At 47.8% G+C, this 22,659-nt stretch overlaps 1 protein-coding gene across 1 annotated transcript in view; it reads right to left on the bottom strand.

Moving 5' to 3' along the window:
• Positions 1–276: 276 nt before the first annotated feature.
• Positions 277–22,659, bottom strand: part of TRIM36 (tripartite motif containing 36) — a 33,947-nt gene continuing 11,564 nt past the window's right edge. The window contains exons 3-10 of the mRNA XM_056116863.1: positions 21,282–21,607; positions 17,829–17,975; positions 15,802–15,897; positions 12,533–12,786; positions 11,914–12,038; positions 7,492–7,782; positions 2,907–3,204; positions 277–680 (exon numbers count right to left, since the gene is read on the bottom strand). Of these exons, the coding sequence (XP_055972838.1) occupies positions 326–680; positions 2,907–3,204; positions 7,492–7,782; positions 11,914–12,038; positions 12,533–12,786; positions 15,802–15,897; positions 17,829–17,975; positions 21,282–21,607 (1,892 nt within the window). The 3' untranslated portion in view covers positions 277–325. The remainder of the gene's footprint in view (positions 681–2,906; positions 3,205–7,491; positions 7,783–11,913; positions 12,039–12,532; positions 12,787–15,801; positions 15,898–17,828; positions 17,976–21,281; positions 21,608–22,659) is intronic.

Raw genomic sequence — 22,659 nt, 5'->3', positions numbered from 1 at the left:
AAGCAAACTTGAAAGAAGACACGCAATGAATCCATCCCCCCACCCCAAAAGGGGGCATCAAGTCAGCGTCACTCACTGACAGAAACAAGCTGGATTTCCTGGTGCTCAGAGAAGGGGCGGAGTGGCACCGTTTAAACCATCAGCGCTGACCCTTCCGGCCGCGGCTCCCACTGGGGCCCTCTCGAGAAGAAAGACACACGACAGCCAGGCATGGGGGCAGACCCCTTAGACGATATGTAATCACCGATGCAAAGGTGGATAACACTGTGGCCGTACTTCACTCCTTCCCGTCTCTCCTTATCCTAAGTCCCATCCGATGCTTAGCCTACATGTCGTCTGGGTAGTCGAGGTACTTGGCCGTGATGGGCTCCTCGAGCTGGACGGCGCCGCTGCCCATGAGCGCGAAGGCGGGGAACATTGTGTGGGAGCAGTCCACGGGCCGCTCGTACAGGCAGCGCATGTGCTCCATGTCGTAGAAGCTCACCTGGCCCTGGTCGCAGTCCAGGCACACCCCGATGCTGCTGGGCATGGGCAGCACGCGGGCCTCGGACCCGCTCGCCGAGGGGGACGACTTGGGCACGAAAAACTTCCTCATGCCCAGAGTGACCAGCGTGAAGGGCTGGGCCGAGTCAAAGCAGGTCTCTTCGCTGCCGCTGTCGTGGCCGCTGTCTTGCTCATACCTGAAACACAAGGGGAGGCTCTGAGCCGACTCCCGGCACCCGGGGAGGGTCGCACCCCGCCGTCAGCACAGCCCCTCCACCCAGGCCTTCCAAGTGGCCACACCGGGCACCAAAGGTGACCGTGACTTCTATACCAAAAAGACTTCCTACCAGGCTGGCCCACTTTCCCAGGCCTCTGAGCCCCTTGGACATGCAACCCCATCCTCTCCCCTTATATCTAAGTAAATTTCTCTCAATTAAAAACTATTTAACAACAACAACAACAACAACAAAAATGATTCTACAAAAGGGGTTGGGGATGTGGCTCAGAAGTAGAGCACCAGAGCTGGAGCAATAGTACAGTGGGTAAGGTGTTTGCCTTGCACATGGGCGATCCAGGTTCAGTCCCTGGCAACTCATATGGTCCCCCAGCACCTCCAGGAGTAATTCCTGAGTGCAGAGCCAGGAATAAACCCTGACCATCACTGGGTGTGATCCAAAAAGAAAAAAAAAAAAAGAAGTAGAGCACCAGCCTTCATTATGAGCCCTTGGTTTGAACCCTGTGATTTGTTTAAAACCTAATCAATCAAAAATGAATGGATTAAAAGGTAAACAATCAAAAACCATTAAGGACAGGGGCCAGAACAATAGTACAGCAGGCAGGGCATTTGCCTTGCACACGGCTGACCTGGGTTCCATCCCCAGCATCCCGTATGGTCCCCCGAGCACTTCCAGGAATGACCTGGATTCATGAGTGCAGAACCAGGAGTTACCCCTGAGCATTGCCGCGTGTGACCCAAAAAGCCAAAAAAAAAGAAAGAAAAAGGACAGCAGCATGTTGCCAGTTTGAATGATAGCACAGACTCGTCCCCAAATATCATGACATAAAACGTAATCCAGGTATTTACCTCAATATATAAACAAGTGAGAGAATTATAAATCACCTTGCAATTAAAAAAATATGGCGTTAGGGGCTGGAGCAATAGCACAGTGGGTAGGGCGTTTGCCTTGCATGCAGCTGGCCCGGGTTTGATTCCCAGCACCCCTTATGGTTCCCCGAGCACCGCCAGAAGTAATTCCTGAGTGCATGAGCCAGGACTGACCCCTGAGCATTGCCAAGTGTGACCCAAAAAGCAAATAAATAAATAAATAAAATATTTTTTAAAAAAAGACATCTATGGACTATAATCTGAGGCTCACTTCTATGGACTGTAATCTGAGGATCACTTCACTGGTTAAGTAAAATAAACGGGAACTACAACACAGCAAGAGGAAAAGCAGATTTCAACCTCCTATAAGGAACAAGAAGCAGTACTTCCTTCTCCAAGATTTCTGCGTGATGGAAGATGGTGACGGTTTCCGTCCCTCAATCCTAAAACAGCAGCAGCTTACGGAGAGTCTTAATGCAAAGTTCCTTTGATTTCTCATCTTTAGGCACAAAATTTTCCCTATCAGACTTGAAAATCTGAATTTCGGGGTGGTGGTTGGGGATGGCTGGGTCCCAGTGGGTGTGTGTAGGTCTTGCTTCTGGTTCTGCGCCAGGCCAGAGCGCAAGGCCCTGTGCTCTCTCCCTAGCCTGACCACATGGCTCAGGAAGCTGATGAGACAGATTTTCCCTGTGTGCAACTGCGAGGCGGCATCCCAACCATTGGGTGCCCTAAGGCAGACCCCACTTCCTCAGTGGATAGCTCCCTCTCTCCTTCCCGACTCCCCATCTCAGCCACAAACCCTCCGCCTGAGTGTCCCTGCCAGTGGTGGGGCCCACTGGGCTGAACCAGGCCACTCACTGAAGGGTCACTGCTGTCGGAGCGGGCTGGAGGCCACTGCAGCCCTGCTCGGCCCAGCACTGAGGGGCTTGGGGCTCAGGAGCCCTTAGGCAGCCCTGGGGGAGGGTGGAGCGGGATGGGGTGATGCTGGGGATCAAGCTCAGGCCTGAGCACGTGCCAGGCCCCTACTCTAGGCCTGAGCTGGACATTGCGTCTGAATACAAGAAAAACCCAGGGCTGGAGTGGTAGCACAGCAGGTAGGGCATTTGCCTTGCACGTGGCCAACCCAGGTTTGATTCCCAGCATCCCATATGGTCCCCCGAGCACCGCCAGGAGTAATTCCTGAGTGTATGAGCCAGGAGGAACCCCTGAGCATTGCCGAGCGTAACCCAAAAAGCAAAAAAAAAAAAAAAAAAAAAAAAGAAGAAAAAAAGAAAACCCCAAATGCAAATGACCAGGTCCAAGGTGGCGGGGGCCATACCTGGGGCTGCCTGAGTCAGATGGAGAGCGGAACCACTCCTGCAGCTTCTCAGCTGAGGCCACGCCTGCCTTGACCAGGTACGAGTAGGGCTCCACGCGGAAGGCCCAGAAGTGCTTCCCCTTGGCAATGCCCACATCGCCCACGATGTAGTCCAGGCTGGTGTAGGCACCCGCCTGGATGCGCTCAGCCGACAGCAGCAGGTTGAAGCCGGCACGGCTGTCCACACGGTCCCGCTTCAGGCTCAGGAGCAGGTGCTCGCTGCTGTAGCCGCACTTCTCGTCCAACAGGAAGCTGAACACTGCACACGGAGCTCAGAGTTAGTGGGGAAAACACAACTCAAGAACAAGCTTCACCAATGAAAAGGCCTGAAGCGGGGTGGGGCAGCGCCATAGGACAGCAGGTCCAGGTCAAGTGCTCACCTCGCCCAAGGCCTCACTACCAGCCCCCTACATGGTCCCCGAGTGGGTTCCTGGGCATCACCAGGTGTGGCCCTCCCCAGAAAGAAGACCAAGGAGACACAAAGGGTCAGGTCATGATGCTGCCCGGAAATGATGCCCAAGCCCCGACTTAAGAAATAACTGCCGGAAGCCATCCAAGTTCTCCAAAGTGGAAGAAAGTTTATAGTTTGAATTTGGAGAATGAGAAAACGGAGGGGCCGGAGTGGTCAGGGTGCTTGCCTGGTCCATGGCCAACCTGGGTTTGATCCCCAGCATCCCACATGGTCCCTCGAACCCCCCTAGAGTGATCCCTGATATTGGTGGAGGAAAGTAGATGCTCATGGAGAGATGGATGTTCCGATATTGTACCATGGAAACTCCATAACGAACAAGTTTGTAACTTGGTGTCTCATGATGATTCAATAAATTAAGAGAAACAGAGAGAGAGAGAGAGAGAGAGAGAGCGAGAGCGCACAGAGCCAGGAGTCAGCCCTGAGCAGCACTGGGTATGGCCCCCCCCAAAAAAAATAACTAAAGAGATAAAACTTACTCATGTAGTTCCTTAAAGCCACTATTGGAAAATCTATCTTAAATATTTTACAGAATTGGATCTGTCCCTTTTCTTCTAAAAGTGGAGTTTGTACACTTTCATAAAAAATACCGTTTCTTAAATGTGTTCCAAATTCAGGAAAGGGTAATTCTAAAGACTGACCAAAAATGGCTGACGTAAGAAAAGTATGTAGTATAATATATGTATATTATTAATGTACACACACACATCAATACACAAGCAGAGGCTCAAAGGTTCTAAGTTCAGGAAAACCTGGTTGTGATCCTTTCCAAGCACCCAGCTAGATTCTGACCTACACCTTCACCTCCTCAACTCCAGCTTGGGGGGGAACACTGACAACACACGAATGAAACTTCTACTGGCTACCAGCCCCCAAAGCAGAGGGAGACACCCAAAAGCTCATGGGCAAGGGATGGATAAAGAAAATGGGGTCGGCCCAAAGGAAGCTTTGCTAGATGCTACCGCCTGGATCAATCTTGAAACCGAGTCATAGAAGGACACTGATGCAAGGTGGCCAGCTCAGGCAAGGTCAGAGAGGCAGAGCGGGCTACCAACAGGCTCTGGTGAAGAGAGGCCTGACTATTATTCTTCTTATTACTCTATAACGAGCATGAATTATGGTCTGGGCCCAGGGGCTGTTCTGAGAGGGCCACTGGTGACCACAGCTGGACCACACTGTGAATAAGCTAATGCCACAGTCCATGCGAAGCACATCATAGCACAACAGAAAAGCCAGGTGAGACCACACTCCACTCACAGGCTGCTTATTCCTCCTGATAATGCCTTTTTTAAAATTGGCTTTTTTTGCGGGGGGGAGGGGGGCAGGTACACCCAGCAGTGCTCAGGGGTGGCTCCTGGCAGGGGGCAGGAATTACCTGCAGTGCTAGGATGGAACTGGGTGGGCTGCATGCAAGGCTGGGGTGAGCATCCCCACGCTGTCTCAGGCCCCTGGCCATGCCTTTTGTCCTGAAACCCCCCTGCCATCTCAAAAGTCTCCTCCTCCGCATTCCTTCCCCCCTCCTCCTCCTCTCAGGGACTAAGAGCAGCTACTTCCAGATTTCTCTTCTACTTTTAGCCCCGAGACTGGAGAGGAAGCAAAGATCATCAAATATTCATCATGCACACGTCCACCCTGAAGAGCTCCACTGCATTTTAATAATAAGAGTCAAGGAAAATAATGAAGCTAATCCTTGGCGTGTTTCCTTTCATGGCTCAACAGGCTACAGCGTGCGGGAGAAACAAAATGCAGGCAGTACAGTTTGGGCCAAAAGGGGAAGGAAAGGGACAGAGTACAAAAAACGGGGACAGAAGTCACTAAAAACAGACGGAGGAAAGGGATCTGAGAGCGGGGAGGGCCCCACAGCTCACAGAGCTCACTGCACATTCAGGGACCGCGTGCTCTTGTCCCCAAGACTCTGGCGTGGGCAGCGCCCAGGGCCCTGGCCAAGCCTCGGCTTGGGCAGTAGAAGCACTGGGCAGGCAGGAAGCAACCCTGACATCCCTGGCCGAGTCAGAAAAAGTGCCTGAGGGGCTGGAACAAGAGCACAGTGGGTAGGGCGTTTGCCTTGCACATAGCCGACCTGGGTTTAATTCCCAGCATCCCATATGGTCCCCCTAACACTGCCAGGAGTGATTCCTGAGTGCAGCGCCAGGAGTAACCCCTAAGCATCGCTGGGTGTGCCCAAAAAAAAAAAAAAAAGAAAGAAAGAAAAGGTGCCCGAGCCACTATGATGAGCTCAGCAGTGAGTCCGTGTCATCATACAAATGAGAACTGGGAATCTTGCCCCAGAACCTGTGGGAGAGACTTCCTAGGAACTGGTCTGATGTCTGCGTGTAGCGTGACACTATGGGAAAGGGACCAAGAAATGGGCATGTTGTTCTGATCCCATATTAAGGTGCTGGGAAGTCTTCCTGTCCTTTTTATTCTCCAATATCCCCCGTGAAAAGAACGGGATCCTGCTCTCAGCCCCCAAGGGGCAGGAAAGCCTGCTTGGATCTGTGGCCCAGCATGAACACTGCTGGACTCTCTCAGAGACTCTGCATTCGTTACGGACATCAGGGCCTCTGCTGTAGATGGCGCTCCCAGGATTAGGACAGGCCCTACCCGAGGTTCCCCTGTCACCTGTGGATCATTCAGAGTCGAGGTTAGTCACTGGAAACTTCCACTACTCCCTTAACTAACTCCAAGGTTAAATAAAAATGAGGAGCTGGGGCAGTAGGTTTCCAGAGATAATGTGTTTGCAGCTGACCCGGATTCTATCCCCTGTACTTCCTAGGGTCCCCACCCTGAGCCCACAGCCAAGAGAAAGCCCTGAATGAAAGAAAAAAGGAAGGAAGAAAGGAAGGAAGAAAGGAAGGAAGGGAGGGAGGGAGGGAGGGAGGGAGGGAGGCAAGGGATGTTGGGAGGGAGGGAGGAAGGAAGGAAAGAAGGGAGGGAGGGAAGGAAGGGAAGGAAGGGAGAGAGAGAGGAAGCTACAACAACATCTGACCTATGACCTTGGCGTATGAATCGCCCCCTCCTCGTGTGGGTCCCCTTCACTCTCCTTGAACCCCACCTCCCGATTCCTCAGCTCAGGGGACAGAACCCTCATTGGGCCTCACTGGCCAAACGAGAAGAGAGAAATCCTCTTTACTGTGTAGTTTCCATAGGCAGATCCTTTGTTTGTTCCTGCCTTACTATGTCTGTTGATTATTTAACCATTAAGAACCCAGAGTGGTGGGGGGGAGGGGAAGACTAGGGGGACGGAATTCCTCTTTTCCCCAACATGACTGATTTTATGGCTTTAAAACTCCCCAGGACTGGAGCGATAGCACAGCGGGTAGGGCATTTGCCTTGCATGCAGCCAACATGGCCGACACAAGTTCGATTCCTCCTCCCCTCTCGGAGAGCCCGGCAAGCTACAAAGAGTATCTCCCCCTCACGGCAGAGCCTGGCAAGCTACCCTGATGTATTCGATATGCCAAACACAGTAACAAGTCTCATGATAGAGACGTTACTGGGCCCGCTCGAGCAAATCGATGAACAATGGGAGGACTGTGATCCGTGAAACTCCCCAAGTTAAAAGCACAAGCAGCACTGGGCCAATAGGCATCAGGGCTTCAGTGATACCAATGATATGGGCGAGGGGGTAGCCAGAGATCCAGAACACAGACTCAGCAACACTGAGAGTATGAGATCTAAGCGGCAACCACTGGAACTTGGAACAAGGGGCCAGGCAGGGTGGAGTGGGGGCTCGGATGGGGAGGGACTCCGGACCATGTTGAAGGGAAGCTGACACTGGTGGTGGGAGTGGTTTTGAGTCACTGTAGGACTAAATCTCAACTATCAGTAACTTGGTTTTGGTTTTGTTTGGTTTTTGTTTGGGTCACACCCAGCAATGCTCAGGAATTACTCCTGGAGGTACTCAGAGGACCCTATGGGATGCTGGGGCTCGAACCCAGGGTGTGCAAGGCAAACGCCCTCCCTGCAGTACTACTGCTCAGGCCCCGCTAACAGTAATTTTGTCAATCGCTGTTTTTTAATTTAAAATGTTTTAAAAAATCAAAACATAAAATACAACTCCCACGCTCACGGTACCTGGCGCGGGGGGTGTGTGAAGGATCAGCTCCCGGCTGTTGGGGCTGCAGATGGAGCCCTTGTAGGCGCGGACCCTGAAGGCGTAGAGGCAGTTGTTCTCCAGGTCTGAGATGACCTTGCTGGTGCCGAGCACCTCGACCTCATTCCAGGATAGCATTTCATCATCTCTGGTGACCTTCCGGTACTCAAGGACATAGTTATCAGCCTTATCCTTCTCCTGGTGGTCCCAGCTGATCAGAGCATTGTTGTACACTTTGCTCTGCTCCTCATTGATCTCTGGCACATCTATGCCTAGGGGGGAAAAAATCCACAAACAGGAAACAATGTTAAAATATTACTACCTGGAGTTGGAGCAATAGCACAGTGGGTAGGGTTTACCTTGCACGCAGCCAACCAGGTTCGATTCCCAGCATCCCATATAGTCCCCCGAGCACCGCCAGGAGTGATTCCTGAGTGCAGAGCCAGGAGTAACCCCTGTGCATTGTCAGTGTGACCCAAAAAGCCAAAATAAGTAAATAAAATAAAATACTACTACTTCAGAGCCTCAATCTGTTCACGATAAAAAAAAAATGATGTTCTAATAATACCTGACAGCGGCCATCGTGCCCAGGAATTTTCTATAATAACCTTGTCTAAGAATGAAAACAAAAAAGCTATCCTTTTATCTGCCACAATGCAGATGAACACGGAGGCTATGCTGGTACATGGTGAGAATCAGACACAGGCTCATTGCATGAGTCCGCTTAGATGCAGTAACTCAAACAGGGGGTGCCCGGGTCAGGCGGTGTCGCGGAGTGGGGTTATCAATCAACTGCAATCGAATGTCAGCGGAGCAGGAAGCAGCTCTCTCAAGATCTGCAGTCCCAAAGCACTTGAGTGGGACATGGAGGGGCAGGAGTATGGGGGAGGGGTGCTCGGGCCACACCCACTGGGGGTCCTGTTAGATCCCCAGCACTGAAAACAGAAGAGGAAAAAAAGAAGGAAGTTAAACCTCTTAGTGTTCTTACTACAACTGGGTTTTTTTTTTTTTTAAAAAAAAAAGGGTGGGGGGATGGGGCTGGAAAGAAGTAAAAGTAAAGTAAAGGCCCTCCTGTTGATCATCGATTTGCTCGAGCAGGCCCAGTAACGTCTCCATTGGAGACTTTGTTGTTACTGTGTCTGGCATATCGAATACATCGGTAGCTTGCCGGGCTCTCCGAGAGGGGCAGAGGAATCGAACTCGGGTCGGCCATGTTGGCTGCGTGCAAGGCAAACGCCCTACCCGCTGTGCTATCGCTCCAGCAAGGCGTTTGCCTACACACAGCTGACCTGGGTTTGATTCCTGGTACCACATAGGATCCCCCAAAAGCCACAGCAAGAGTGAGTCTTGACACAGAGCCAGGAAACATCCCTGAGTACTACCAGGTGTGACCCAAACCCCTCATTCCCACCCACCCCCCCAGCAAAAAAAAGAAAAGAAACCTTTAATTAGTATAAATGCATTTATAATATAAAATATAAACACACACACACAAAGACAGGGCTTTCAGCACTATAGTCACTATGCTGGGTGTTTCGTTTGGTTTGGGGGCTACACCCTGCCATGCTCAGGGCTTACTCCTGGCTCTGCACTTAGCGATCACTCCTGGCAGTGCTCAGGGGACCAAATGGGGTGCCAGGAATCGAATCTGGATTGGCCTCATGCAAGTAAGCTGCCTACCTGCTGTCCTATCATCATTCCCCAGCCCCCTCTCATCACTGATTATTAAAAACAAGGTTAATTGTTAGCCATATGATGTCAGTTCCTTTCTTTTTGTTTGGTTTTGGTTTTGGTTTTGGTTCTGAGCCACACCTGCTTATGCTCAGGGCTCACTGATGGCAGGGCTCAGGGGGCCATATAAGGTAATGGGTATTGAACCCGGGTCAGCTGTGTGAAAGGCAAGTGCCCCGTTCGCCACACTATCTCACCAGCCCCTATGCTTTCAATATCTATCTACGGAATAACAAATTCTGGATTCGGAAATCATTTATGCCATGAACAAACTTATTTTAGTAAGTATTTGGGCAAGCGGGGTGGGGGTAGGGAGGTTGGGGTGAAACCTAACAGTTCTCAAGGGCTGTTCCTGGCTCTGCTCAGGAGTGACACCTAGAGGTGCTTCCTGTGTGGTGACAGGGACTGAACTGGGTTGGTCACATGCCAGGCAAGTGTCTCCTGTACTCTCTTCTCTGTCCCCTCTCTCTCCCACCCTTCTGCTCCCTCCCTCCCTCCCTCTCTCTGTCCTCCCTTCCTTCCTTCTCTCCCCCTTTTTTTTGCTTTTGGGGTCACACCCAGCAATGCTCAGGGGTTACTCCTGGCTCTGCATTCAGGAATTACTCCTGGTGGTGGCTGGGAGACCATATGGGATGACAGGGATTGAACTCGGGTCGGCAGTATGCAAGGCAAATGCCCTACCTGCTATACTATCACTCCAGCCCTCTCTCCCTCTCTTGCTCCTAGTATTTTTAATTCTAAGTTTGCTAAGTAAAACAAGCTCCAATGAAGCATTAAAGCTATTAATTTCCATTTGTCTTCCAGAGTTGCTAGGCAATGTAAATGAGTTTTTCTTATTATAAATAAGATACTTAACCTTTTTAAGAAAGAAAACAGAAAAACTCCAAGTTAAGGAACTCAAAAGATAATTATTGCAAGAATTCTGCTGAGACCCTGCCATTATTTCTCCCCTGGTAGCATATTTCGCTACGTGGCTGCATCACCATTTAACTCTATTTCCAGAAACCCGTTTTTTTTTTCTATTGGAGATACTGTTATAATATCAAGTAAGCCTTAGTGCGTATCATAATCCTTTGCACAGAATGAGTTCCACAGGGATGCACTGCCGTGTGGTGCAAATAAAAAGTTCCACAGATTACAGAAGAGTATGCATGCACGCGCGCACACACACACACACACACACACACACACACACACACTTGCTTCAGATCAGGAAGAACAGAAAATGGCAGCTAAGTATCTCCCTCCTTATGCCCTGCTCCTAATACAGTAAGCAAGGCCTGTATGAGTCTATAACAGTGCATTCAAGCACTGACTGGCCCAGTGCCACCAGGAAACCTGACAGTCACACCAAATACACACTAGGGCTGGAGAGAGAGTACAGGGCTCAAGGCGCTACCTTGCCCATGGCTGATGCCAGTTCGATCCCCAGTACTATTGGGTGCAAGTCCCTAACCAAGCAGTGACAGAGTAACAGAGAAAAGGAGATCATAGCACAGTGGGTAGGGAATTTGCCTTGTATGTGGCCAACCCGGGTTCAATTCCTCCACCCCTCTTGGAGAGCCTGGCAAGTTACCAAGAGTATCCCGTCCACATGGCAGAGCCTCGCAAGCTCCCCATGGCGTATTCGATATGCCAAAGTAACAACAAGTCTCATAATGGAAATGTTACCGGTGCCCGCTTGAGCAAACAGATGAACTATATAGATACAGATATGTAAGTAAGTAAGTAAGTAAGTAAAGGCCCTCCCGTTGATCATCGATTTGCTCGAGCGGGCCCAGTAACATCTCCATTGGAGACTTTGTTGTTACTGTGTCTGGCATATCAAATACTCTCGGTAGCTTGCCGGGCTCTCCGAGAGGGGCGGAGGAATCGAACTCGGGTCGACCATGTTGGCTGCGTGCAAGGCAAACGCCCTATCCGCTACATATATTTTTAATGTGAACTTAGGGGGGGAAAAATGAGAGCAGCATCAGTGGAAGGCTGGGAGAAGCCCTCGCCCCTGCCTTCCTCTCCTCTGACGCTGTCCAGGCTGGTCTGGAATGAGCCACCTCTAGCCTCTCCTTCCCACAGACCATTTAGGAGGAAGGAGGAACTTGACTCATAAGGAAACTGGCCTGGGTATTTTTTTTTAAAAAAAACAGTCTCAGCGTGCCTTCTAGAACAACAGGAGGAGGACCACTTCCTCGCAAGGGTGACCCTGCACGTGCCAACAAGAGGCTGGCCCCAGTTGTACCTTAAGGGGCTGTGTGTGCCGATTCAAAAAGAAAAGAGGTGATGGTAATCCCCACCAGGCTTTAGCTTTGGTTGGTCGAATGTCCTTGACTCAGAGTCCAGCCGGAGACTGAGGGCAGTTTCCGGAGTCACCGCTGACCTTCGCCAGAGGGGGCTCAGAGCCAGGAGCAGCAAAGTGTGAGCCAAAGCCCCGGCCAGGGGTTGTACTGTCTTGCACACCCCACTGGTGAGGGGCACAAGCTCAAACTCACCCCAGGGGATGCTCCCAGACCTGCCTGCACCCTGACCAAGGGAGGGAAGGGAGAAACACCCAGTGATGCAGAGACAGAGGATGGGTCCAGCTGCACAGCTCTGGGCGCCCGAGGAGGATGCTTTGGAAGATTCTCCTGAAGGGAATGCCCCCTACAGCGCTGGGTCACATCCCAAGGACGACTTACCACTGGAGAAGAAGGACAGTTCTCCAAGCAGCTCAGTTTGCTTGGATATGTTAACAACATAGTCTTCAAATGAAGTCTGAGCCGCTGGCCGGAAGCTCTTCAAAGACTCAGTGGCTTTCTGTATCCTGCAGACAAATACAGTTTAAGGAAGGAGATTCTAGGAACCAGAGCAGTAGTACAGTGGGGAGGGAGGCTGCCTTGCAGGCAGTCAACCCAGGTTCGATCCCCGGCACCCACTATGGTCCCCCAAGTACTACCAGGAGTGATCTCTGAGCACAGAGTCAGGGGTAAGCCCTGAGTGTTACCAGGTGTGCCCCCCAAAACAATAACAACAACAACAAAAGGATTCTAAAAAGCCAAATGAGGGGCTGGAGTGATAGTACAGTGGGCAGGGCATTTGCCTTGCATGCGCCCAATCTGGGTTCGATCCCCAGCATCCCATATGGTCCCCCGAGCACCGCCAGGAGTAACCCCTGAGGAATATAAGAAAATGCTACTCCCACAGAAGCTGGAGGGACGAAGGTGAGAAAGTAATGGGACCACACACCCCAGTATGAACCACACGCGCGCAGTGTCTGGTGCCAGGCCAGAGGGTGTTAAGTGGACCTGCTCGCAATACCTGTGGTGGAGTTGTTTCGCTGTCTGAACAAAACAAGAGTGATCCGTCTCTTCCAGCACTTCTTGAGCGTAGCCCACCAGTCCGCTGTTCTCAAGAAGCCCCTGATATTCTTCCACTTGAGTTTGGAATTTGTCTAATCTCAGTTTCTTAGACGCATCAATTGCTTTCAAGACAGATGATTTCCTCTCTTCCAGAAGCCCATGGAGCTTTGCAAACTGTGCAACGGCTTCTTCTTTAGCTCTCTCTCCATTACACTGTTACGAAACAAAGCATGGCCTCATCAGCGATACCCTGAACTTCTACATTATCTTTCACGTACAGATAGCCACAAAACCGCAATTCGATAGAACCAGCTCAGATACTGTAAAGAGAAACACCTTTGACGTTAAAAAGCTTGCAGAGTTATGACTTGGCCTCACATCACAAAGAATAGTGAACAATTTTTATCAAGGCATTCTTGGTAATTTTCTAATACTTTAATTTCTGTGAGCTTATTCGCACTAAAGTCCAGCAATAAATAATTTATCCAATCTAAAAACGGAACCAAAAAACTTCAGGCTGAAGGGATGGACTGCAGACAGGGCGCTCGCCTTGCACGGATCCAGCCCAGGTTCTATTCCAGGCACCCCTCGGGGTCCCTTGGACCCCACCAGGAGTGATCCCTGAGTGCAGAGCCAGGAGGAAGCCCTGAGCACTACCAGGTGTGGCACTCCCCCCAAAAAACACACATGCCAAAAAAAAAGGAAAACAAACTTCATGTGTACACCAAGAATAGCAAAAATGAACTGACTGAATTAGAGACATAGGTAAATGGTTATAAATTTCTTAATTTATTTCTTATCCTGGACATTTTGATACTTCCCACCCTTATACTAATTTCTTTTAAAAAGTTAAGCTAGTAAAAACAAAATCTGAACAATTCTAGCCTTTAAGTTAGTCACAGAGATTTAAATGTCTTCTCTTCAAATTAACCTAAGTAAACCGTAATGGATTCCTGTGTAACCTTATATAAATTACTTAGCTTCAGGTTCTACTTCTAAAACCCAGGATCCAGAGAAACCGCAGAGGTTTGATAATTTAAAAAGATACATAAAGGGGCTGGAGCGATAGCACAGTAGGTAGGGCGTTTGCCTTGTACGCGGTCAACCCGGGTTCAATTCCCAGCATCCCATATGGTCCCCTGAGCACCGCCAGGAGTAATTCCTGAGTACAGAGCCAGGAGTAACCCCTGTACAATACCAGGTGTGACCCAAAAAGTAAAAAAATACATAAAATGCCCACCATACTGTCATTCCAGGCTATGAATATTGTCACCAAACATACAGATCTGCCTGTACTTTTTCAGAGACTGGTCCTGTCTGTAGTGCTTGTTCAACAAATCAGATATCAGCTGGAATTTGAAAGAACAGAGTACTTCAAGAGACCCCAAACCCGCACAGGCGACGGGGACCACAGGACCAACACAGAGTAAGAGGAAATCTCCACATGGCCTCCTCTCTGCCTCCGAACCTCAACAGTCAAAGGTACCAGAGTCCATTTAGCTAACAACGAAGGCCAGGGAAAACGGGCCAGGAGGACTGATCAATGATTGGGAATAAAAACAAGGAGGGGTGAGGGGTGGAGGGAGTTAAGACAGAGGAGGATCCATTATGATAATACTAGCTGGAAATGGTCACTCTGGACAAGAACTGAGTATTGAGAGCAGGTAAAAGGATATTCATGATAACTTCTCAGCATCTGTATTGCAAACCATAATGCCCAAAGGTATAAGAGAGAGAGAGAGAGAGAGAGAGAGAGAGAGAGAGAGAGAGAGAGAGAGAGAAGAAGGCCACTCTCCGCATGCTCAGACAAGCTTCATCCCTGAAGGAACCGGGAGAGGAACCCAGGTATGAGGGCCCCGTGGCTGAGATCTCCAAGCCTGCTCAGATCAAGACTGGACCTCCTCCACCCAGCTCCCCACTTTTCCAGTAGCTTGGCAGTCACACTCAAAAACTGCCCCAGGTGCCATGTAATCTCATCAATGGCCAAGATCCAGAGACTATAAAATAAAGCTCCCAGAAGAGAGCGATGCAGCATTTCCTGGAACACATGGCCGCATTTGCAGCCGCATGACCTCTTAGCTCACTGATGTACCTAAAGTAGCACACATTTGTTTGGTTTTAACATACTTGCTTGTATTCTCTTATATACAGGGTCCAGAATTAAATACAACAACCTTCACACACTCCCCTCTTATGGTGGTGAGAAGATGCTCACTGGTGCGGTGAGTGTTTGAATATTATCTGTCATGAACTACTGTGAACTACTTTATGAAAATAAAATGTATAAAAATTGCAAGAAAGAGAGAGAGTGAGAAGAGAGGTGCCTGCCATAGAGGCAGGTTGAGGGTGACTTGAAGGGGTGGGAGGGAAACTGGGAACACTGGTTCTGGGAAATTATACTAGTGAAGGGATGGGTGTTGGAACATTGACTGGAACCCAATCTTGAACAGCTTTGTAATGCTCTATCTCATGGTGATTTAATAATAAATAAATAACAAAGTCCATTCAAAAACTCTGAAAATTGGGGCTAGAATGATAACACAGTGGGCAGATCACTTGTCTTGCACGTGGCTGACCCAGGTTCAATCCCCGGCATCACATATGGCTCCCACTAGGAGTGAGCCCTGAGCACCACCGGGTTTGGCTCCCAAATAAAAACCAAGAACTCAAGGTTGGGGGCACAGCAGGTGAATTGCTGTGTCTAGGAGCCCTGATTCAATCTTGCAGTGCCTGCGCGCACACTCATACTTGGAACTCTGAAAGGACCTTGTCCCACCCTCTAACGGGATGTCTGTAGCACAGGTACATAAAAGTAGAGACGGAGGAATCTTGTCCAACACATGTATCAAAGCATCAGCCACATCACAGAAAGCGACTTCACCCCTTCTTGTTTCAACAACTGCCCTGAACCTCCCTAGTCCTAGTTTCCCTACTTCCTGGTGGCGTCTGTGTGTGAAACTGCATCTGTATTGATGCTCTGCATCCAGTTCTTTCAACATTGTTGCAAGATTTCCCTGCACTGTGTACTAATCATCACCTCAAGCCACCCAGAGGCCAGATGGTCAGTCTCAGAGGTGCAGGGCTGGCGGCTCCTTCATTTCCCAGGAAAGTAGCTCTAACATAAACCTCATTAGCTCATCTCATGCTTTTTGGGTTTGAAAGATGAATAAATGACAATCAAGACAGGTAAGTGGGGGAAAAAAAAACACAACCTCCTGTCTCACTCACCTCTGTTTCTTTCATCAACAAGTTCAGCTCAGAAATCTGACTCTTCACCTGGCTCTCCTTTCCAAGAAGGTAGTTAATATCCTTCGACAGTTTCTCCTGTTGGGAACACAGTAAAGCACAAACGTGCAGAAAGAGAAGTTAGCACAGGCCTGGCTGAATTGGTATTGTTTGGTTTTATGTTTTGTTTTGGCTTTGGGGACACACCCAGCAGTGCTCAGGACTTATTCCTGGCTCTGTGCTCAGGAATCACTCCTGGCAGGACTTGGGAGACCATCAGGGAGATTGGGATCAAACCTGCATCCAGGTGCAAGGCAAATGCCTTACCCACCGTACTATCGCTCCAGCCCCTGAATTGGTGCTCTGACACCACAACATTCATGCTCCTCTGGGGCCCATGACATCGCAGAACATCAACCATAGTGCTTACCACTATGACCCAGTAAAATGGCTTTCCTGCAATCCACACGCTCCATGTGGAAAGAAGACCACGTAGACATAAAACGCAAAGTACACTCCCCACACACACACCAAAAAAACTTAAAACAGAAACAAAAATTAAAATGAGTGGCCAATTTATGAATGAACTCATCCTCAGAATATTATAGGAAAATTTATAGGAAAATATTATAGAAAAATTATAGGAAAAAATTATAGGAAACAAAACCCAAAAGAAAAAAAAAGCATTTTGTTGGGCTGAAGAGATAGTGTAAGGGTAAAGGCCTGGTTAGATCCAGCACCATATATGGTCCCCAAGCCTGTGCCACTGAGCCGGGGGGGGGGGGGGCGGGGGGGCACCACTGGATGTGTTCAAAATTCAAAAAATAAACATTATGTTACTAGCTGGTTTTCTTGCAGATGACTAAAAGTGCAAGTCAATTTTTGTCTTAAGTGTAATGATATATATCTGCAATTCTGGCTCTGCATCTCCTCTGCATCTATGCACAAATGTGCATAGCTTTTGTACTTTGCTCTTTTGGTGTGTGTGTTTGGGGATTGTACTTTGTGTTCTATGTCTGACGTGGTCTTCTTTCCACCTTGCGTGTGAACTGCAGGAAAACCGTTTTACTGGGTGACAGAGACAAGTCGATGCTCTGGATGTCATGGGCCCCAGAGGTGCATGAATCACCTTGCAGATGAATAAAGGGGCAGTGTGTAAGGCTGATGCACAGAAGTCATTTAAGCTGATAAAGGTCCCACTAGAACAAAAAGCTCACACAAATTCCATAGGCAAGCAACAGCAAATATCTTTTTGTTTTTTTGTTTACATGATACATATTTTATTTTTTTAAGCTTCAAAGTTTTTATTTATTTATATATTTATTTTTGAATCACTGCGAGGTACAGTTACAAAGCTTTCATGTTTGAGTTTCAATCATGCAATGATCAAACCCCCATCCCTCCACCATGCACATTCTCTACCACCAACGTCCCCAGTTGGAAACTGCCAGTTTCCAACCCTCCCCCTGCCTCCATGGCAGACAATTTCACCCATACTCTCTCTCAACTTTGGGGCATTATCGTTTACAATATAGATACTGAGTGGCTATCACGTTTGGTCCTTTATCTACTTTCGGCACACATCTCCCATCCTGAATGATCCCTTCCAACCGTCGTTGATTTAGTGATCCCGTCTCTATTCTAGCTGCCTTCTCCCCCAGCTCACAAGGCAGTCTCCCAACTATGGAGCAATCTTCCTGGCCCTTGTGTCTACTGTCCTTGGGTGTCCATAGAAGGACTGCTCTCATTGTGGAATATAAAATGAGATGGACACCCAAAGGCAACAGGAATATTTTAAAAATAGCAACTGTCAAAAACCTGTCCTTAATGTTAGCAGGCCCTGGATCCACATGGGGGTATGTCATGACCCCTTCCACCCCTCCTTCCTCATCAGTACAAGAATGCCCTGCAGGGAAGCCCTCAGGGGCGAGCGACATTGTAACTTGGTTCCAACCTTCTGGCCACTCAGCAAATGAGGGTGTATTAAGAAGCTATAGGGCAGGAAGGCGCCGACCACCTCGAAGCCCTACCTTGAGGGTTTTGTAGGCACTGCTCATGCTGGTGACGCGGTGGTTGGAGTGGTTACCACCTAGCTTGCAGAGGTGACACACGGGCCTCCTGCACAACTCACAGTACATGTTAATTCTCTCCGTCTCGTGCTCAGGGCACATTAAGATCTAAGGAAGAAAGAAAGATCAAAGTGTGACTATAGGTCCACGGAGCTGGCACGACAGCCAATGGGAGTCCACCACCAGGAAGGTTCCCCAAACACAGACATTTGCTTTATGACTCCATGGGGAGTCATAGGTGCCAGCCACACCTCTGGCTGGTCTTGGCATCCACCACAGAAGCACTACTGGAGGTTACTCCAGAGCACAGAACCAGGAGTTGCCTCACCCCGAGCCCAGGACACCAGTGGATTTGACCTCATACCCCTCAAAAGTTAAAAATTTAAAAGAAAATCACTAAAGCCTTTTACATGACTCAAAGCATAAGAAGACATCGAACCACATGAAAAATTCTATCAGTACTGCTCTTCTAGTTTGAGGATTCAAATGATCCACCACATATATAGATACTATTGCCTTAAATTTGGTGAGAAGAGGGAGAAAATTTATTCCTGTCAGACTAAAGTGTGTTTTACCAAGTGAGACAGGCCTTAGACCATCTGAACGAGATAGTGCTTCTTTTTTTTTCTTTTTTGGGTTTTTGGGCCACATACAGCAATGCTCAGGGGTTACTTCTGACTCTGCAATCAGGAATTATTACTGGCGGTGCTCAAGGGACCACAGGGGATGCCTGGGATTGAACCCAAGTCGGCCTTGTACAAGGCAAAAGCCCTACCCCACAACGCTATCACTCCAGCCCTGAAGCACTTTTTGTTGTTGTTGTTAATGAATCACCATTACATACAGTTACAGACCTACAAACATTCGTGATTACATTTCAGTCATACGGTGATCCCCATCCTCCACCAGCGCCCATTCTCCACCACCTGAGGCACTTCTTAATGATTCATACAGTTCCCAAAAGAGGGATGTCATTGAGAAAGGCCAGAACTTATGAATGATGGAGCTTCCAAATGCATTTGCTTTCACTCATGAATGGTGAGACACTGACCTGACTTAGGTTTATTCGGATTTAATTCCCACCTTTTCATTTATTCGGTAAACTATCATCACAGGTACATTCAATACCTAATGCAGATTTTTTTTCTTTGAAAGGCTTCTTTTAAAGTAGTGTGTTAAAAACATTGAAAAGGTGTCCTGAATCCAACAAATTAGATGTTTCAGCAATAACTATTGATCTGAGAGCTTGAACACTTAAAAAACTTTTTTAAAAATAATTTCTACTATATAAAGTCCTTGTGACAATGCGTAGATCTAAAACTAATGGGCAAGATTTTAATTCTTCAGCGTGTCAAAGTGTCAAAATGCAAATGGCATTCTACAAGTAATGCCATAGGATAAGGAGCAGCTCCTAGAGGATGAGGAACAGGTTTCCAGAATTCCACTTTATTAACACCTGATAGCTGAAAGAAATACATCTTTTTTTAATTTTATTTTTTAAGAAGTTATTTATGATGATTTGCTATAATTAATATTCCAACACCAATTCCACCACCATTGCACCTTCCCACTACCATTATTTCCAATTTTCCCAACCACCCCTCAATCCTGCCCCTAAAGCAGGCCCTGAATAAGTTATGTTACATGGCTGGAGCAATAGCACAGCGGGTAGGGCGTTTGCCTTGAAGGTAGGGCTGACCCAGGTTCAATTCCTCCGTCTCTCTCAGAGAGCCCGGCAAGCTACACAGAGTATCCTGCCCGCACGGCAGAGCCTGGCAAGCTCCCCGTGGCATATTCGATATGCCAAAAACAGTAACAACAGGTCTCACAATGGAGACGTTACTGGTGTCCGCTTAAGCAAATCAATGAACAAACAGGAGGCCAGTGCTACAGTGCTATAAAGCTTGCTATAAATAATTTGCTAAAAAAGGTAAAGGTAAAGGTAAAGGCCCTCCCGTTGATCGTCGATTTGCTAAAAATGATCAAAAAATGTTTCCTTAGAAGAAAGAGTGTGAAGACTGTTGTATCTCACCATGGAGCCATTGGGCCCTTGCATAACAACAGGTTACAGGTTGGTCTTGTCAGACATCTTTTTCAATGCGACACATTCATATTTATTCATATTTATTTGGTTCTCTCTGAACAATCTTTCATAATATCTATTAATAAGACTAATTTAGACTCGAAATTGTTGACCCAAAGTTTCATTAACTTCTCACACACTTCAAAACTGTGGAGCTGTTGCCTTTTCAGCAGATCTGAGTGTTGGGGTAAAATCCCAAATAATAATGGTGGGTCTGGTGTTGAAATATTGAATGTAATCAAAAGTAGAGAGAAAGTAATGTGGAAATCATCTGCCCCACAGGTAGGGGGAGAGTGTAGGATGGGGTGGTATACTGGGGTTTTTGGTGGTGAAAAATGGGCACGGGTGAAGGGACAGGTGTTTCATTGTATGACCGAGACTTAAACCCGAAAACTTTGTAACTGCTCTCACAGTGATTCAATAAATAAAATTATAAGGGAAAAAAAAAAAACTGTGGAGCTAGGGACGGACCCAGGGCCTCACACACGCCAGGCCTGTGCTCTAGTGCTCTGGCCACATGTGCGGCCCTGAAACTCTTAACTCATGAAACCCAAGCTCAACACGTTGAATGGGAAGGGGTTCTTTAATGAAGCAACAGTATTAACCAGTTCTTAAAGAAAACTTTTAAACACCGAGTTGAAGCCATAAACTTTTAAAAATCTATGATCTACGGCTGGAATTGACAGGACAGCAGGTGGGGGGAGCTTGCCTTGCATACAGCCGACCAGGATTCAATCCCTGACAACTCCCAGAGTTCCCTTAGCCCTGGCAGGAGTGATCCCTGAGTGCAGAGGCAGGGGCAAACCCTGAGCACTGCCAAGTGTGGCCCAAACACAAACAGAAATGAAAAAGGAAAATGCTGGGGCCAGAGAGATAGTTCGCGGGTCTGATGTTTGCCTTGCACCTGGCACACCCAGATTTGAGCACAGATGGTCCCCCCAGCACTGCCAGGAGTGATTCCGGAGCACTTCCGGGTGTGGTCCAAAAACAAAAACAAAAAAAAAATGAAATTCCCTTGAGATGTTACCCAATATTCTATCACAAGAAAAATATTAGTCTTTACCTGTGTTTGCTTAAAAGAACTTAGGTCAACTCAAAAGGGAAAAAAAAAATTAAAAACTGTTTCCCCATGAAATCTTTCAGACGGGGCCTGAGCAGCACATTCAAGCCCCAGAGCTTATGAGGGCAGGTTTGAATTTCTTGGAAGGCTCTGAAATTGCTTGGAACTGCTTCGAAAGCTCCACTCTGGCGTGAGGTTCTCGACTGGCAAGACTCCTACTTCCTTTCCTGACACGAAGAGGAAACGCCGGTTTAGCAGAGACGACGCTCACCTTGGGCCTGAAGTTGGTGGTGGGTCCCACATACTCATGTTGGGCTTTCACGGTGCCCCAGGGATGGTAGATCTTGAAGCACTCATTGCAGTAGCTGGCGCTACAGTCCATACAGCTCTTGGTGGACTCCTGGGGCGGAGGTTTACAAAGGTCACACATAATAGCCGTGGCTGCCCTGGCCGCCTGCCTATAACGCTCAACAATAGCCTCCAAAGTGAAATTCCGAAACAAACCATTGATTCCTCGTTCTCCGAGATCCACGTCGTGTTCACAGCCAGGGCATGGAAAAGTAGTTGTTCTAGGAGTCAAGGAATTGCGTTTCCAACCTGTAGGGTGAGGAAATCCATGCTCAATTAGGTCAGCGTGGAAATGTATGGAAGGAAGGAAGGAAGGAAGGAAGGAAGGAAGGAAGGAAGGAAGGAAGGAAGGAAGGACATACGTACGTACGTACGTACGTACGTATGTTTGGGAAGAGTGGAATCAAAAATATCTCCCCAAAATGAACACTCTAGTGGTGTCATTTGAATCAATTCGTATTTTGACATATTTTTCTCTTTTTTGTAAGCTGTTTCTTTGGTGGACTAAAGACAATCCTGAGTTATTAGATAGCCGTTGGCCCCCGCACCCCACATTTTCTTTTTCAAAATATTTTACACTGAATTGATATTGTTTATCTGTGCAAGTGTCCTCCCCAGATCCACCACCAGAGTGCCCCAAAGTATACTGTTCTATATTATTCTACAGAAATTCCATACAAAAGCCATGTGAAGTCAGGCAAATCAAACAACAAATCATAAGACAATACTACAAGGGTTAGAATCGACTGAAATTGTAAAATGAACTGTTGGCATCATTTCTACATATTTTGCTCTAAAACTCTGGCTTCCATTTCCACAAGCACAGTAGTCTTGGCTGACTGTCTTGGGGAGTAAGATGCATTAAAGTACTGGACCCCCTAACCAGAGGTCCATGGAGAGGCCCTGGGGAGATGCAAACAGTTTCGTAAACTACTTGAAATTGTATTTAAACAAAGCTTGCATCTATACACTTATCTATATTTTCTGGTGAAACCTTTCCATGGCTTTTTAGCATATTCTCAAAAGACTATGTGACTGCAAATTGTTAAGAACAACTGTAACAGAAACCGTTTCCCACTGTAGTATTGTTTTATCTGGGAAAATTCAGTAAGCAAAATCATGAGCTAATTGAGTATGATCTACAAAAGTTGAAAAAGCTCATTCAAAGGCCTAGAATCTAATCACTTTAAGAGGGACCAACCATTTAAAATCTTCTTCTGACCTGAAAAGAAAAAAAAGAACCACTACAATTACTTAATTCAATAAGTCACAAGTTGCCCCCAAAGCTTGATTACAAATAA

This window comes from Sorex fumeus, unplaced genomic scaffold (genome assembly GCF_029834395.1).
Source record: "Sorex fumeus unplaced genomic scaffold, SorFum_2.1 ptg000033l, whole genome shotgun sequence".
NCBI classification, from domain to species: domain Eukaryota; kingdom Metazoa; phylum Chordata; class Mammalia; order Eulipotyphla; family Soricidae; genus Sorex; species Sorex fumeus.
This window is presented reverse-complemented; position numbering and strand designations above follow the sequence as displayed.